This window comes from Lampris incognitus, chromosome 12 (genome assembly GCF_029633865.1).
Source record: "Lampris incognitus isolate fLamInc1 chromosome 12, fLamInc1.hap2, whole genome shotgun sequence".
NCBI classification, from domain to species: domain Eukaryota; kingdom Metazoa; phylum Chordata; class Actinopteri; order Lampriformes; family Lampridae; genus Lampris; species Lampris incognitus.
This window is the reverse complement of record NC_079222.1, coordinates 20,819,398-20,837,460: the sequence shown is the minus strand read 5'-3', so window position 1 is coordinate 20,837,460 and position 18,063 is coordinate 20,819,398. Positions and strand designations below refer to the sequence as shown.

The 18,063-nt window shown below is 40.7% G+C and overlaps 1 protein-coding gene across 2 annotated transcripts in view; it reads right to left on the bottom strand.

Moving 5' to 3' along the window:
• The window catches only part of eng (endoglin), a 76,961-nt gene that overhangs the window by 28,113 nt on the left and 30,785 nt on the right, over positions 1 to 18,063 (bottom strand). For both annotated transcript variants that reach the window (XM_056290324.1, XM_056290325.1), the window contains one exon: positions 7,627 to 7,743. In XM_056290324.1, coding sequence (XP_056146299.1) covers positions 7,627 to 7,743 — 117 coding nt within the window. The remainder of the gene's footprint in view (positions 1 to 7,626; positions 7,744 to 18,063) is intronic.

Below are 18,063 nucleotides of genomic sequence, written 5' to 3'. Positions count from 1 at the left end.
CGCCATATCTTTTATGAGGTGTGGAAGAGCTCACTTATTTTTCAGGAGTAAAAGACGATATAACAATTTGAAAAAACTGAAAACTCAAATATATACACTTATTGGGTTGGTCAAAGATCATTGCATTCAAATCTTAACTCCCTTCAGTAAAGATGTCCTTTTTCAAGTGAAAACATTTTGGAAGATTACACTTACTGAAATGTAAATATAGTTCTCTCAGATTCTTTTTTTTTTTAGCAGCAATCTACTTCACTAAAACCTTGCCTTTACAATCTACGAGAGAATGGGCAAAGTACAGTACCTTGCAAAAGTATTTAACCCCCTTGAAAGTCATCACTAATTTCTGGATTATAAAAGATACTCACACATCTGTTCCTGAACAATATTATTTTTGTGAACCCATAAGCTCTAAAAGCATGTTCCCAAAGCCAACATAAGTTATGTTTCACTGACTTTTTTATTGATAAATTAAAAACTGAAATATTGTGCTTGTATAAGTATTCAACCCCTTGTGCTCTAAAAGCTCCAAGTTTACACAAATGACAAATTATTCCTAAAACAAACTCAGGTTGAAGCAATTGGGCATCGGGTGGCTTGGCTCAGGAGGTAGAGCGGGTCATCTAGTAATCAGAAGGTCGCTGATTTGGTCCCCGGCTCCTGTGGAGAGTGTGTTGAAGTGTCCTTGAGCAAGACACTGAACCCTTAACTGCTCCTGATGAGCAGGTTGGCACCTTGCATGGCAGCCTCTGCTTTCAGTGTATGAATGTGTGTGTGAATGGGTGAATGTGAGGCATACATTGTAAAGCGCTTTGAGTGGTCGGTAGACAAGAAAGGCACTATATAATATATTCTCCATTTACCATTCACCTGTAAGATATTAAAGTAATGGTCTCGTTTATGGGTATAAAAAGCACTCTGTGTAAAGTTCATTAGCCGGGCGTAAACTCTATCAGAAAATGAAGACAAAGGAGCATAATACCGAAGTAAGAGACAAAGTGATTAAAATGCAGAAGGCAGGAAAGGGATACAAAACAATATCCAAGTGTTTGGATGTCCCACGGAACACTGTTGGATCCATTGTCAGGAAGTGGAAGCTGGATCAGACCATCCAGACGCTTTGTAGGACAGGCCGTCCCTCAAAGCTACTAAGTGTCTGAGCAAGACATGGGCTGGTGAGGAAAGCCACAAATGATCCTGCAATCACTTTGAAGGAGCTCCAGAGGTCAGTGGCTGAAATTGGAGTAAATGTGCATGAGTCAACAATATCACAGACTCTCCATAAATCTGGCCTGTATGGGAGGGTGGCAAGAAAGAAGCCTTCACTCAAAACTATGCATATAAAAGCACACTTGGGAGTTTACTATCAATCATGAGAGACCCAGTTAGGATGTGAGTAAAGGTTTTGTGGTCAGATGAGACTGAAGTTGAGCTTTTTGACCAAAACTCAAAGCATTATGTGTGGCACAAACCTAACACTGCTCATGCCCTAAAAAACACCTTCCCTACAGTGAAGCATGGCGGTGGCAGCATAATGCTATGGGGTTGCTTTTCATCTGCAGGCACTGGGCACCTTGTTCAAACTGAGGGAAGAATGGATGGAGCTAAATACAGGGAAATATTGGAAGAAAACCTGTTGCAGTCTGCAGTAAAACTGATGCTTGGGAGAAGAATCACCTTCCAGCAGGACAATGATCCTAAGCACAAGGCTAAAGTAACAATGGCATAGTTCAGCAACAAAAAGGTGAACAAAGTCCGAACCTCAACCCCATTGAAAAATGTGGTACAGACTGAAAATCGCAGTACAGAGGCACCATCACACCAACCTGCAAGACCTGTACAAATTCTGCCGAGAAAAATGGGCAAAAATTACTCCGGAAGAATGTACAAAGCTTGTACATACTTACCCCAAAAGAATCATGGCTGTCATTGCAGCAAAAGGGTACTCTACAAAGTATTGATATGTGGGGGTTGAATACTTATGCAAGCACTATAGTTTAGTTTTTAATTTATTTACAAAAAGTCAGCAAAACATAACATATTTTGGCTTTGAGAACATGCTCTTAGAGCTTATTGGTTCAAAAAAATAATATTGTTCAGGAACAGATGTGTGAGGATCTTTTATAATCCAGAAATTAGTGATGACTGTCAAGGGGGTTAAATACGCTTACAAGGCACTGTATGTAGTGTTTGTGATTTACCAAATCTAGTTTTGTACTAATGTTGGGTGTCACAATTTCAATTCTCATTGAAACATAAATATTTTAGCAGATGCTGTTTTTTGGTCCCTTTTATTCTAGCCACGTTAGCACTCCACTTTGCAATCTGTTTTATAGTATGCAGTGATAAAACACAAACTGTGTCACATAGAGAAGCCCTTGGGGAGTGTCAGAGTAAACAAACAAGGTTAATCATATCTCAAAAGTGGCCCAGAGGACTGCACAGCTGTGGTGGTTTGACTCATAAAGCAGTTTGCACTAAATAGCATCAAAGTACATTTGGGGAGCTTTCAACCAAAGTACTCTTGGAACTCTCAAAATCACAACCCTTTATGTTCACAACAACTACTACTATTATACAACTATGACTACTACTACTACTACTATTACTACTACTGCTACTACTGCTACTACTACTACTACTACTACTACTAATAATAATAATAATAATGTTTAGCACATTGTAACTCAAACATATATCCCCTTTGATAACATACATGTGTGGTATTTTATGACTCGTGAATATTTATGTCAATTTTGCTGAATCCTGAGTGAATACAGGTGAAGAGCAGAACATGTGGTTTTATTCTCAAATAAAGCCTACTGAGCACAGTAGGAGCTCATCAGGAGTTGTGAATGACATGTTTTGTTTTTGATTTTTTTAATCTTCAGTCAGAGTTGTGACCAAGTCACTGTTATGCAAGTCATAAGTAAGTCTCAAGTCTTAACCTTCGAGTCTCAAGTCAAGTCCCAAGTCATGAAGGGCAAGTCTCAAGTCAAGTCCCAAGTCACCGAGCTCAGGTCAAGTCAAGTCACAAGTCCCTAATTTCAGGTGTCAAGTCATCAAGTCTCAAATGTAGGGTGTTTTATACCAATTTAACACATTTTTTTAAATTCAGGTAATATTAAATTGTTTCATTACAATAGTACATAAATAAACCACAAATAATGTTAGAAATAATTGTTATTTTATTGTGTTCAAATTTGGAGAACAGTTGGATTTTGTTTTACATTTAAGAAATAATAAAAGGCACACTCTAAATCACAAATGAGCGCACAACTCTTAATAACAATACAAAACATATTGATCATTCCAATACACAATAAACAAACACTCTCTCTGCTTGTCTAGTTCGACCTACAATTCATTGCACTTGCAAAATATCAAGTTGGCTAGGACTTTATCGCCTCCCTCCAAAGCCACTCCTCCAAAACACGCAAACACGCACTGCCTGACTAGCCTACTGCTGGAGATAGATAGGTTGACAGGCAGGTAGGCCATGCAATCATTTTAACCGGACACCTTAAAATGATTGGATGGGTTTATAACGATCATGTGACTTCCACAGATTACTCTTTTTATTTTTTTAATTTAGTGTCAGAGCATTTTATTTATTGATTGCTGTCAGGATGTAAAGAGAATTGCAAAAAATATAACAAAAAGTGCTTCTGAAAAAAATCGCCTTCCCTACCTTTAACTACACTGCTCAAAAAAATAAAGGGAACACATAAGCAATGCAATGTAGCTCCAAGTCAATCACACTTTTGAGATATCAACCTGTCCAGTTAGGAAGCAACACTGATTTGTGAATCAATTTCACCTGTCGGTGAATTGTCTAATTTCCACCAGGTGGAAATTAGACAATTTGCAAGACAACCCCTATAAAAGGAATGGATTTGCAGGTGGTGGCCACAGACCATTTGCCTGTCCTCGTCTTTTCTGGCCGATCTTTGGTTAGTTTTTCATTTTGCTAGTGCCCTCACCACTAGAGGTGGCATGAGGCGGTATCTGCAACCTACAGAAGTTGCTCAGGTAGTGCAGCTCATCCAGGATGGCACATCAATGCGTGCTGTGGCAAGAAGATTTGATGTGTCTCCCAGCACAGTGTCCAGAGCATGGAGGAGGTACCAGGAGACAGGCCAGTACACCAGGAGACGTGGAGGGGGCCGCAGGAGGACAACAACCCCGCAGCAGGACCGCTATCTGGTCCTTTGTGCAAGGAGGAACAGGAGGAGCACTGCCGGAGCCCTACAAAACGACCTTCAACAGGCCACTAATGTGCAGGTTTCTGCTCAAACAGTGAGAAACAGAATGCATGAGGATGGTATGAGGGCCCGACGTCCACAATTGGGGCCTGTGCTCACAGCCCAACACCGTGCAGCCCGATTGACCTTTGCCAGAGAACATCTTGGTTGGCAGATTCGCCATTGGCGCCCTGTGCTCTTCACAGATGAGAGCAGGTTCACACTGAACACATGTGACAGACGTGAGATAGTCTGGAGACGCTGTGGAGAACGTTCTGCTGCCTGCAATATCCTCCAGCATGACCGGTTTGGCGGTGGGTCAGTGATGGTCTGGGGAGGCATATCCTTGGATGGCCGCACAGACCTCTACGTGATAGCCAGAGGTACCATGACTGCCATTAGGTACCGGGATGAGATCCTCAGACCCATTGTCAGACCATATGCTGGTGCAGTGGGCCCTGGGTTCCTGCTCATGCATGACAATGCTCGTCCTCATGTGGCCAGAGTGTGTCAGCAGTTCCTGTATGTCGAGGGCATTGATGCTACGGACTGGCCTGCACGTTCCCCAGACCTGAATCCAATCGAGCACCTCTGGGACATCATGTCTCGTACCATCCGCCAACGCGATGTCGCACCACAGACTGTCCAGGAGTTGACCGATGCCCTGATCCAGGTCTGGGAGGAGATCCCTCAGGAGACCATCCGTCGTCTCATCAGGAGCATGCCCAGATGTTGTAGGGAGTGCATACAGGCACGTGGAGGCCACACACACTACTGAGCCTCATTTTGAATCGTCTTGAAGAATTTCCACAGAAGTTGGATCAGCCTATGTTCTCATTTTCCACTTTGATTTTGAGTATGATTCTGAATCCAGACCTTAATGGGCTAATGATTTTGATTTCCATTGATCATTATTAGGTTATTTTGCTCTAAACACATTCCTCTGTCTAATAAATAAAGATTTTCAGCTGAAATATTTCATTCATCGAGGTCTATATTGTGTTTTTAGGTGTTCCCTTTATTTTTTTGAGCAGTATATTTGACTCCCTAGATTAGTAGAATCAGGGGTGCTGTTGGTATAATTCAATAAATACATGGGCTGTGTGTGACGAAAGGCAAACCCTACTTATGTACGCTTATTAAGTACCGATGTATGTGATGATGTGTACTTAATAAGCGTACATTAAAATATATAGGGGTGCGTTTTTGTCACAGCCATGGAGGTTTTAGAACCACTGGACTAGACACAAGGGAGTATTTCACAAAGCTGGCTAACTGAGTATGCCTGACATCTGCGCAAAGTAAACCCTGGAAACCTTTCAGATCCGGAACATGGATTGAAGTAAAAAGAGCTGTTCCGGGGTTCACTCTGCGCAGAAGTGAGGCTTACTTAGTTAGCCAGCTTTGTGAAATAACCTACTACCCCATGGCTCTAATCTAAGCCTATGCTTAGTAGGCTATGTTTCATATTGGGTGCAGTGCACTGTGTGTCATGCTCTGAGCATTATTTCAATTGCCATTGTGCCATACAAAAAGTGTTGTAATATAGGAAATTATAGGTATTAATTTTGGTTTCATGAAACAAGTAAATGTATTTATAAATGTTTATAATTCAATGGAGAAAAATCTTTCCAAAGACATTATATATCTAGATTAATTTGAATCATGGAGATACTTTAATATTTTTTATTTATTTGTTTATTTGACAGGGACAATGCACAATAAATATATTGCACCAGAATTAGCTATAAGCTAATTTGCATCTGTAGCCCCTCGGCAGGAGTCGTCGGTAGCACATAATTCGGAGCATCAAGTCGAAATGCTCAATTAAAAACAGTGTAAACATAATCACGATTGAATACCGCTAGTTCAGTGCCCGTTCGGAATGGGCTGATTTTCTCGAGAACCGCATTATATTACGCATATTTAAAACTATATCATATTATATTATAGTATGATACGTGAAACCATGCACTGAAACAGTGTGTGATTAGCTAATTATCAGGGGGCAACAGGGGCTATGCTAATTAATTCCACTGACTGCTACATCGGCCAGACATCGTTTGCCCACTGGGCCAACATAATTGAATATTCGCTGTTAGGTGTTCTGAAACAGAACAATACGTTCCATTGTATTTTCGAGATGAGATTGGGACAATGTTCGGGCGATATAGCCTGGCTGGCGTATTCCTAACGGGCAGATTGGGTCTGTGTGTGTCTGACCACTCACATGCTACTGTACCTGTAGCCTAGCAAACAAACTGACTTCTCTTTGTAGCTTTTCAGATGACGCACAAAGTTTGACGTTGTTGGAATCCCATCTGATAATTTTGCTGCACCTGTTTTACAAACGGCAGTCCTTTTCTTCCCAACAACTTCGAAGTTCTTATAGCCGTAAATAATTATTTTTGGAATCGTTCCAGCAGCAGCTGCACTTGCCATGATTGCAAGCTCTCCGCGCTCATGTTGAGTAGAGCTGACGTTAGTTTTTGAGTAGCATCATGGTACCTCCAATTAGATTTGAGTATTTTTGTTTTCCCGCCCATCTAAACGTTTGATTGGCCCTAAGCGATGCGTGTACGTAGGTAATTGTGTGCGCGCTGGAAATGAAGAATGATTACAAACTAAAATAAATAAAATACGAGAGAGGTGCATCCCGCATAAACATTGAGAAAACACTCAAACAATTCTCTCGAGTCATTCAGCTCAAGTCCAAGTCCAAGTCCAAGTCATAGATGTCAAGTCTCAAGTCAAGTGTCAAGTAATTTTCATTTTGGCAAGTCAAGTTGCAAGTCATCAAATTTGTGACTCGAGTCGCACTCGAGTCCAAGTCATGTGACTCGAGTCCACAACTCTGTCTTCAATACAAGCAGAATTTAAAAAGCATGTCATAAACCAGCTGTAAGTTTTGTTAACTAATAAAAGTAAACGTTTGGCACTTTTATTATTGAACAATACCTTTTGGGCATATGAATATGGCTTCATTTGTGAAAGGGGTAATACAAGGCAAAATTTGCAAGTAAGCATTGGCATGCCTTAAATCTAGCCACCCATCTGGCATTCAAATCAGGAGCAGTTGCAACCTACCCACGCACAAGGTTGATTGATATTAACAAAAGAATACACAATAAAAATTTACTTTTCAAATTATTCCCAAAACTAACTTTGAGGAGATTTTAGCTACCGAGCCATTTATTCAACTTATATATTGGATTACAAATACTCCAATTTTTATCATTTAGTTATTGTATCAATATGTTTTATTTTTTCACCTCCACTGCGTACTTAAGGCAGTCACCTCATAAAATGCAAGTAACAAGCAATTAGCATTAAAACAAGCAAATAGCAACTCACAAAACCAAAATGCAGAAGAGGTTGTACTTACATAGATGGTGACATTTGGGTTACAGTTGCATGCCACATAACTGGTTTCTGATGAATGTATCATGAGGATGATGTTCATTGGCTTGGCAGTTACCATATGCACACTAAAGATCACAGGCTGCAGGAGACAAGAGATTAACAGTTATTACCCAACATGCAATTTAGGATCAGGACAACCATGAAGTTTTGTTAAGGTAAAGCATTTTCTTTAAAATCACTTCAGTAATGTTCAGTGTTCATGAGAAATGTGAACAAGAGTGTTACATATTCCAATAATTAAAGGGTCTCATATAATCTACATACATTAAGTTCATATTGCCTAAACAATACAGTTTATGAAAGAGCTGTAACTGTAACTTGCATTGAGTTTGATGATGAGTGATTTCATCGTCTTTTAACAGCATGTAAAAGAGAAACACAGCTCAGAGGAAATAATTCCTATAATTCCCTTAATAACTGCTATCAATATGGCTCTATTGCGGCATAGTTCTCAGGATGAGAAGCAGTGTGCTGCAAAGACACATTCACTCTGGCACCCTTGTAGCTCCTAGCTAAATGAGATGGCTTATGGAAAACATACAAGAAAGTGGCCTTTTCACTCTATGCAGTGCCCAGCTGAAAAAGCATGTCGCCACCTTCTTAAATTAATGGCCTAAGACATATTTTCAAGTTTTTCAAACAACAGAATAAACTGACAAATTTTGTTTCAGTTTCAGTGTATTCTGTTTTTTGAAAAACTTGAAAATATGACTTAGGCCATTATTTTAAGAAGGTGACGATGTGAGTAATATCCTTCTAGAGGCAAGATATTAGTACAGTAGTGTTATAAGAGAAATGCAAAATATTACATCTCCCCCACCCCATTTTCTCCCCAATTGTACTTGGCCAATTACCTCACGCTTCTGAGCCATCCCAGTCGCTGCTTCACCCCCCTCTACCGATCCGGGGAGGGCTGCAGACTACCACATGCCTCCTCCCAATACATGTGGAGTCGCCAGCTGCTTCTTTTCACCTGACAATGAGGTGTTTCACCCGGGGGAACGCAGCACGTGGAAGGATCACACTATTTCCCCCAGTTCCCCCTCTCCCCTGAATAGGCGCCCTGAGCGAGCAGAGGAGGCGCTAGTGCAGTGACCAGGAGACATACCCACACCCGGCTTCCCACCCACAGACACGGCCAACTGTGTCTGTATGGATGCCTGACCAAGCCGGAGGTAACACAAGGATTCGAACCGGTGATCCCCGTGTTGGTAGACCACAAAATATTGCATTTATTTTGCTCATTTTTACACACATTCCATTTTGGCACACAAAGTAACACAGGCTACCTCTGTTAGAGAGAATCATTTAAGTGTTAGAAAAGCGCTATATAAGTTTAATTTATTATTATTAATTTATTGTTTGTAGAACCAGAATCAGAATACATTTTTATTGGGAAAAGTAATTTTTCACACAAATTGCTCATATAAAAATACACAAGAACTCATACAGGAAAGTATAAAGACATTTTGTCTAAAAGCATGCATACACCAAGTTCAGCTTTTTTTATGGCTGACGGCTTAACACAAACACACACACACACACACACACACACACACACACATAAAAGCATGTGTACATTATATCAAAAAATGCATCCAAACCAGCAAACAATGTTGGGTTCAGCCATATTTTAAAACATATGTTAACATATATTTTAAACTCTGTTTCTTCACACACACCACTTAGTTCTGTGTCAATTAAACCTTTTTGTTTGTTTGTCAATGATTAAAGCAATTGTGAAGGCAGAGTAAAACGCTGTCGTCAAACAAGCTCATAATTTTCTTGTTCCAGTATTTATAAAACAATATGACCAAGTGACCAACTGTACAAAAGAAACAAAATACAGAAAATATATGGAAAGGAATTGTTGTAGGTTGTCTATATTGCAGTTTTTTTTTGTTTTTTTTTTTTCTTAACATGCTATGATGCTGGTCTCTCTGGATGAATAAGCATAATGTTATGTGTTAACGTAGCTATTACCAGCAATACTGTTTTAGTCCTTTAGGCTGTTTTCAGCTGTTTCAATCTGTGACACAGTAACATCTTTGTCTATAAAATGACACCACAAAATGTGCCGAGTATGCAAGTGAGCACATGTAAAATTTCAATTTTGATATTTTTAGTTTCATTTCTTAATACTGATCTGGGTGTAGAAAGACCCTGGGAAGGCACGGAAATTTATTTTGGGATCTCTTTCATAGCACGTGCAAAAAGTAAATGGTCATCAGAAATAGACAAAAACTGATTACGATAGGTTACCCTTAAAATAATCAGTTAAATATAGTCAGCAAAGTCAAGACTTAAAAACAATAATAAATGGGCGTCTGGGTAATGTAGCGGTCTATTCCATTGCCTACCAACACGAGGATCGCCGGTTTGAATCCTTGTGTTACCTCCGGCTTGGTCGGGTGTCCCTACAAACACAATTGGCTGTGTCTGTGAGTGGGAAGACGGATGTGGGTATGTGTCCTGTTTGCTGCACTAGCACCTCCTCTGGTCGGTCGTGGCGCCTGTTCAAGGGGGAAAGGGAACTGGGGGAGATAGCGTGATCCTCCCACGCGCTACGTCCCCCTGGCAAAACTCCTCATTGTCAGATGAAAAGAAGCGGCTGGTGACTCCACACGAATCGAAGGAGGCATGAGGTAGTCTGCAGCCCTCACCAGATTGGCAGAGGGGGTGGAGCAGCAACTGGGACAGCTCAGAAGAGTGGAGTTTTTGGCTGGATACAATTGGAGAGAAAAAGTGTGTGTGGGGGGGGGGGGACTTCTCCAAAATTAGCTTATCCACTACCTTGTTTTTCAGCTCCATTAAGAGGTAATTAGAAATCCAAAAAATATCATACATTTTAATCAACAAATTAATCAGTCTTCTGAAACAAAGAAAAACAAGCTCAACAGCTAAGTGCCCATACCTCAGTAGTGAAAGATCCAGTCCTGCATCACTAGCTGACCCAAGAGTATACTATCTAAAACAGTAATTCACCCACACTATTTGAAAATTAACTGCGTGGCAGTTTATGTCAACAGGTTAACTCCTTAACGCTTGTAAATATATCAAGAATTAGTAGTCAAATCCCTTGACAAACCAGACCCACATTTTGAAACTAATCTAACTTCATACTAAACAGTATCACATCAGTGGGGCCTGGCATGGTCTAAATCTCCGCTGCTGTGTGACTGTAGGCAGAGAGAGAGGCTTATTCAAATCCACTCTTAATCTGTGTTGTGGTTTCAGGTGACTGCTGCGTAAACATGTCCACCTGGCTGCCCCCCCCCAACAGAAAATCACTGGCATGTATGGATGACCTCTCCCCTTCCCTTCCCTTCCCTTCCCTTCCCTCCCCTTCCCTTCCCTTCACACACACACACACACACACACACACACACACACACACACACACACACACACACACACACACACACACATATGTCATTATACAAATGTCTTGATGCATGCTCAATAGTCCAAGTAAGGAAATCCCAGAAAATTGAATCTGTTCATTTGTCAGTCTTAGCTGACTACAGGTGTCCCCCCAACCTTATAAACAGCACAGTTGCATAATGACCGAAACCAGCAATTGGTTTCACATGCAAATACTGTGACCATTAATGGCCATGTGTACTATTCACAGAGGATTGGGGAATAACTGCAATCACAGCATTGTAAAATGATGACAGATATACTCTTAGGCCCCCTCCTCGCTTCAGGGATGGTCGTTCCCTCTTCACATAGATGGCCTCTTTGGCCTTTTCAGACTACCAGCCCAGATCCATTTTCTGGCAAGTCCAAATTGTATCCAGATTGATTTTAGCAAAAAAATTTTTTTTTTTTTTTTTTTTAAATGAAATGTGAGTTTTACAGATTGGATCTAAACCACATTTGAAGGTGGTTTGAAATGTGATTCTAATCGGATTTCTACAGATGTGTCTCAGTCCAGACGCTTTGGCCGCCCAAATCGGATTTCAACATTGACTTCAGGAAGCACAGGAACCACTCTACATCAACAAGGATTGTGTGGAAAAGATTCCGACCCCCAAATTCCTGGAAACTCACATCTCTGATGACCTCTCCTGGTCAGCTGCCACAGCGGTTGTTAAGAAGGTACAGCAGCGACTACATTTCCTAATGGTGCTCAGGAAAAATAGGATGGAAGAAAAGCAGCTGGTGGTCATCTGCTGCTCTTCTATCAAGAGGGTACTGGTGTACTGCATCTCAGCATGGTACACCGGCTGCTCAGCCGCAGACAGGAGAGCTCTTCGGAGGGTCATTAACACTGCACAGAAAATCATTGGCTGCCCTCTGCCCTCCTGCGACAATTATTGCCAACTATAGCCCCATCTCCAATTTACTATTCCTCAGCAAAATAGTTGGGGAAAAAAACTATTTATTCTCAACTTGATAAATATTTAACATCAAACAACCTTTTAGCCATTCATCAATCAGGTTTTCGATCTCACCTTAGGACAGAAACAGCACTTGTAAAAGATGTGAATGATCTGCATATGAACACAGATTCTAATAAATTATCTGTTCTTGTGCTCCTGGATCTCAGTGCTGCCTTCAACAATGGCCTATCTGGCCCGGTTCTGAACTGGTTTAGAACCTACTATCTACAGGCCAGGCAGTTATTTGTGTCCATCTGAGACTTTGCCTCCTACAAAGTGGGTATTATGTGTGGGGTACCCCAAGGTTCGGTTCTTGGACCTTTAATATTTAATCTCTATACTCTCCCACTCGCACATGTTGTACTGAAACACAAGACAAATTACCATAACTATGCAGATGATTCACAACTGTACATATTCCTATCTCCTGATGACCTAGATCCCATACATTCCCTAACTCAGTATATTGATGATATTAATCAATGAATGTTAGAGAACTTTTAACAACTGAACAAAGACAAAACAGAAATACTCATTTTTGGTACAGACTCAGAGACAGAGAATTGCAGCTCATCTTAGCTCTCTGTCTCTGGAGTGCAAAAGTGAAGCTAGAAATCTGGGTGTTATCATAGACAGTGATCTAAATTCTAAGAGCCACATCATTCATCTCGCAAGAGCATCCTTCCACCATCTTAAAAAAAAATCAAAATTAAGGGAATTTCTATCAAAATCAGACTCTGAGAAATTAACCCATGCATTAATGACAAGTAGACTAGACTCCTGTAATGGTTCATTCACTAGGTTACCAAAATCAGTTTTGTGACAACTACAGTTAACTAAAAATGTGATTACAAATGTTCTCACCAAAACTATACCATCAAGAACTCCCAGGTCCAAAGGCAGTGATCTATTAACCATCCCTCATATTAACTCTTAAGCAGGGGAACCTGCCTTTTGTGTATATGCTACCAGTAGATGGAACAACCTACTGAGGACCTGAGGGAGGTCCCCCACATTGAACACTTAAAAGCAGGTTAAATACCTTACTTTTCACTACAGCCTATGGTTAACTTCTTGGTGTGTGTGTGTGTGTGTGTGTGTGTGTGTGTGTGTGTGTGTGTGTGATTTGTAGATTTTAATATTTGTATATTCTGTACTGATTCTTGTATAACTTCACTAATACCTGTTAATAGCCATATTTATGTAAAATGCATTGTGTTGCCCTGTGTATGAAATGTGCTTTAAAAATAAAGTTTGCCTTGACTTAACTTGACTTTAACAATAATTGTCAGCGGTCTTGCCAAAGACGTTAGCACATAAGAAAGATCTTGGATCACAGCTACTCCATTGTCAAGAGAGCATACAGGTCTATTCCACGCCCTCATTTTTGGAAATCGGACCGTTCAACCATGCTCTTGCTACCTGTTTACATGCAGAAACCCACCTTGAGGACAGTACAGCTCTGGGTCAGCAGAAAATGAGCTCAAACTTCAGGGTTGTTTTGATTCAACAGACTGTTCAGTTTTTAGGAACGTTCTGAACCTGAATGAATACACTGATACAGTTACTGACTGTTAAATTCAGTGTGGACACCTGTATTCCCACCTTTATCATCTGCTCCTATCTGGATCAGAAACCTTGTATTAATAGCAACATTCAGCTGAGACTAAAAGAAAGGATTGCCACTTTTAAAGCCGGGGATAAGGACCAAGACAAGGAAGCCAGGTACACACTGAGGAAAGCCATCAAGTCAGCCACAAAACAATACCAGGATAAACTAGAACTATATTATAATGGTGGGGACTCCAGACCCATGTGGCAGGTACAGCAAGTAATAATGGACTACAAACCCAAGCCAGGTTATTTTAGCAACACAACCGCTTCACTCCCGGATGACCTGATCAGGTTCTATGCCCACTTTGAATATGACCACCAGACAATACACAGAACCTTGTGAGGCAGTCACTCACCAAAGTAACACATCAAGTGACAAGAGGTTGATGTGAGTAAGGTTTTCAAATCTGTCAAAGCATACAAAGCCGCCGGCCCAGATGGTATCCCATCTCGTGTCCTTAAGACCTGCTCTAGTCAGCTATCAAATGTTTTTACAGACATTTTTAACATGTCATTGTCACTATGTGTGCTTCCTACATGCTTTAAAAAAAACCTTTATTGTGCCTGTACCCCAAAAAGAAATCCCCTGTATACTGTCTTAATGACTACAGACCTGTTGCTTTGACCTCAGTAATAATGAAAGACTTTAAAAAATTGGTAAGATACACATAAATCTCAACATTCCTGCCAACCTTTAATGGCTACAGTTTGCTTATTGGTCAAATAGTTCTGTGCCATTGGCTCTGCATAAAGTGTTAAAACACCTTGAAGTAAAAATCACCTATGTCAGAATGTTGTTTATTGACTATAGCTTGGCATTTAATACCATTGTACCAGATAAATTGGTGTTAAAGCTTAGGGACCTTGGTGTATGTAAATCAATCTGTAAGTAGTTATATGAATTTCTGACAGGCAGACCTCAGACAGTGAGAGCAGGTACCAGCTACTCATCTACCATAGTTATCCACACAGGAGCACCAGAAGGGTTGCTGCCTTGGTCCCTTACTCTACAGTCTGTTCACACATGACTGAGTTTCCAAATATCATAACAGCATAGTGAAATTTGCAGATGACACCACAGGAATTGGACTGATAAATGACAACGATGAAGATGTCTATAGGAAGGAGGTGATGGAACCTATCAATATGGTAAAATAACAACCTCTCCTTCAATGTTGAGAAAGGAGATCATTGTTGAATTTAGGAAGTCCAAAATTGTCCAAACACCATTTTACATCAATGGTGTCCCTGTTGAAATTGTGAAGAACTTCAGATTTTTAGGCATTCAGATCTCAGACTCCCTCTCCTGGTCTCTAAACACAGTTGTGTCATTAAGAAAGCACAACTGAGACTGTACTTTCTGAGATGTCTTAAAATTTTCAGATTGTCCACAAAATCTCTGATCAATTTCCATCAGACTACCATAGAGAGCATCCTTACTGGAAGCACACTGGTGTGGTTTGGAAACCTGACTGAAAAGGATCACAAACAACTGAGAAGGATAGTAAAAATGGCTTCAAAAATCATAGGAACAGCACTGTCACAGCTTCAGGACATTTACCCCCACTGTTGCACAAGGAAGGCCCTAAGTATCACGGAGGACACCAGCCACCCATCACGTGGTTGGGTCTCCCTCCTTCCCTCAGGACAATGCTTACAGAGCATTAGAGCTTGGTCAAAATAATGAACAGTAGGCACCTTATATAACTTTCGCTGATTTTCTATTTGTGGGATTTCTGATTTATTTTATTGTTTTTGTTTCATGTATTATGTCCTTAAATATAGTTTTAAGGACTGAGAGAACCAGGGCATATTCATTTATTTTCTTTTTTCTTTTTTTTTTGGGGGGGGGGTTCCCCCCTTTTCTCCCCAATTGTACCTGGCCAATCACCCCTCTCTCTGAGCCATTCTGGTCGCTGCTCCACCCCCTCTGCCGATCCAGGGAGGGCTGCAGACTACCACATGCCTCCTCCGATATGTGTGGAGTCACCTTCCGCTTCTTTTTTCACCTGACAGTGAGGAGTTTCACCACGGGGATGCAGCGCGTGGGGGGATCACACTGTCACTTACTAGCTATCAATCCCAGGGGTAACAAACATTTATTCCTGAGTTACACAGATAATTGCTGGATGCAGGTAACAAGCATTAATCATTTTATATGTTGCCTATAAGCCTATACCCCATTCCTCCCTCCTGTCCCAATGACAATCTAACTTGACAAGGATCATTTCTGTGGGAATCACTTAATGTATCATCACAATAGTTAGAATCAAAGTAAATTAACTCTTTAATTGTTATCTAAGATAACAATTAAAGAGTTAATATATATGGTAGATTCACTGACATACCGACTTTTCCCTAGGAGCCCTTTAATTTTGAACGTCTGTTCTTCTGAAAAGAATACTATCCTTTATAAAATACTACTCTGAAAGACACTTTGGTACGTATTAGGCATTTATAAATGCAAATGTTCCATTTTGCTCACCTGTGATGCCTTTTGACATCATTTATTTGATAATATTCTGAATTTATTTGCTAATTTGAAGGTGGATTGTTTGGGGAAATAATGAGATAGTTAAATAATTAGTTTGTTATCAAACTTATTTCGTTTCCATCTGCTTTTGGTTATGTGTAATATGGGAAAACTGTGATGAACTCAAGCCTGGGTATGCTGTGGGAATAGACACTTTCAAGGCCTAAGGAAATCCTTAAGACGCTTTCATCCACAGTGACTTACAAGAGTCAGTATTAACCGATATATTTGTGTCAAGCTACACGTAACTTAAAGCACTGAACAGTAATAGACTCATAGCCCAGAGTGCATGCCATGTCAAGTGCAACATCACCAATAGTGATGCAAGTCATAGGAGACTCCAAATTAGCTGAACAATGCACAAATCCATATCTGTATCATTCTTAAAGACCATAAAGAAAGGAAGGATTTAGCCTTTCTAAAATGAAATTAACAGGTCTACAGCTCTGATAGGAGGGGGAAATGTATTACATCATTTTAGGTAAGACAAAAGTTCAAACCAAGAGCGCAGCCCTTTAGAAGTAGGCATAGACCATGGGTGCCCACTACGTCGATCGCGATTGACCAGTAGATCGCGAAGGCAGTGCTGGTAGATCTCCATGACGTTCCAAAAAAAAAGTTTTTTTTTCAAGACATTAATTAGCCTATCATCTGTCCTCCATTTGGCATTTGCCTTTTGACTGACGTAAAGGACGGCCAGTCTGCTGTTGCCTAAAACCAAAGATTCTAGAGCGGAACCTAAAACTTGGTTACATTAGGTTACCATAACAACCAGAGCCCTTCTCGAACGTACCTTGCAGTTCACATGCCCACAACGTGAGCTAATGCAGAACTGTATCGAGCTAGCTAGTTCCACTCTCTAAAAAAAATTCTACTAAAAAGTGAAACAAAACAAAAATGAGTGGGGGAGCCGGACCTAGCAAGAAACAAAAAACGTACCCTTTCCATGTGGAATGGGAGGAGGACTTTTTTTTCACCATGTCTTATTCCAAATGCGTTTGTCTCATCTGTCAGTCTAGCATTGCTATCCCAAAGAAAGGAAATGTGGAGAGGCACTTTCGAACTGTTCATAAAAACTATGACAATGACTTCCCTCCGAAAAGCGAGCTGAGAAAGAGAAAGGTGAGGGAACTAAAATCGCAGTTAATCGCCCAGCAGTCACTTTCCCGCAGCTGAATTCAAAGACAAAGGCAGCCACCGAAGCATCTTTACGGGTGAGTCACTCCATCATTAAGCATAAGAAAGCCTTCCAAGATGGAGAGATGATGAAAGAGGCCTTCCTTGAGGCAGCAGATCCGTTGTTTCGGGACTTTAAAAACAAATCAGAAATAATATCTTCAATCAAAGCTCTCCAGTTATCAAGAGATTCCGTCACAAGGCGCTGTGAAGTGATGGGCGATGATTTGACACAGCAGCTTTGGAGGGACATCGTGGACTGCGAGTGTTTCTCACTACAATTGGACGAGTCTACGGACATCAGTGATACGGCCCGATAGTGCGTTTTCATTCGCATGGTGTTTCAAGATATGACCGCAAAAGAGGAGCTATTAATACTACCCATGAAGGAAGACACGCGGGGAGAGGACATTTTTCAGATCTTCAAAAACTTTGTGGATAAAATCCAGCTCCCAGTGTGTAAACTGGTGTCAATCACCACGGACGGTGCGCCTGCTATGGTGGGCCGCTCCAATGGATTTATTGCCAAGTGCAGGGAGGACGATGCTTTCCCTGACTTCCTTAATTACCATTGCATAATACACCAACAAGCATTATGCGCAAAAATGCTAAACATGAAAGAGATCATGGATGTGGCAACCAAACCCGCCTGTTCTATTCAAGCGAGGTCTCTTCAAAGACGGTTGTT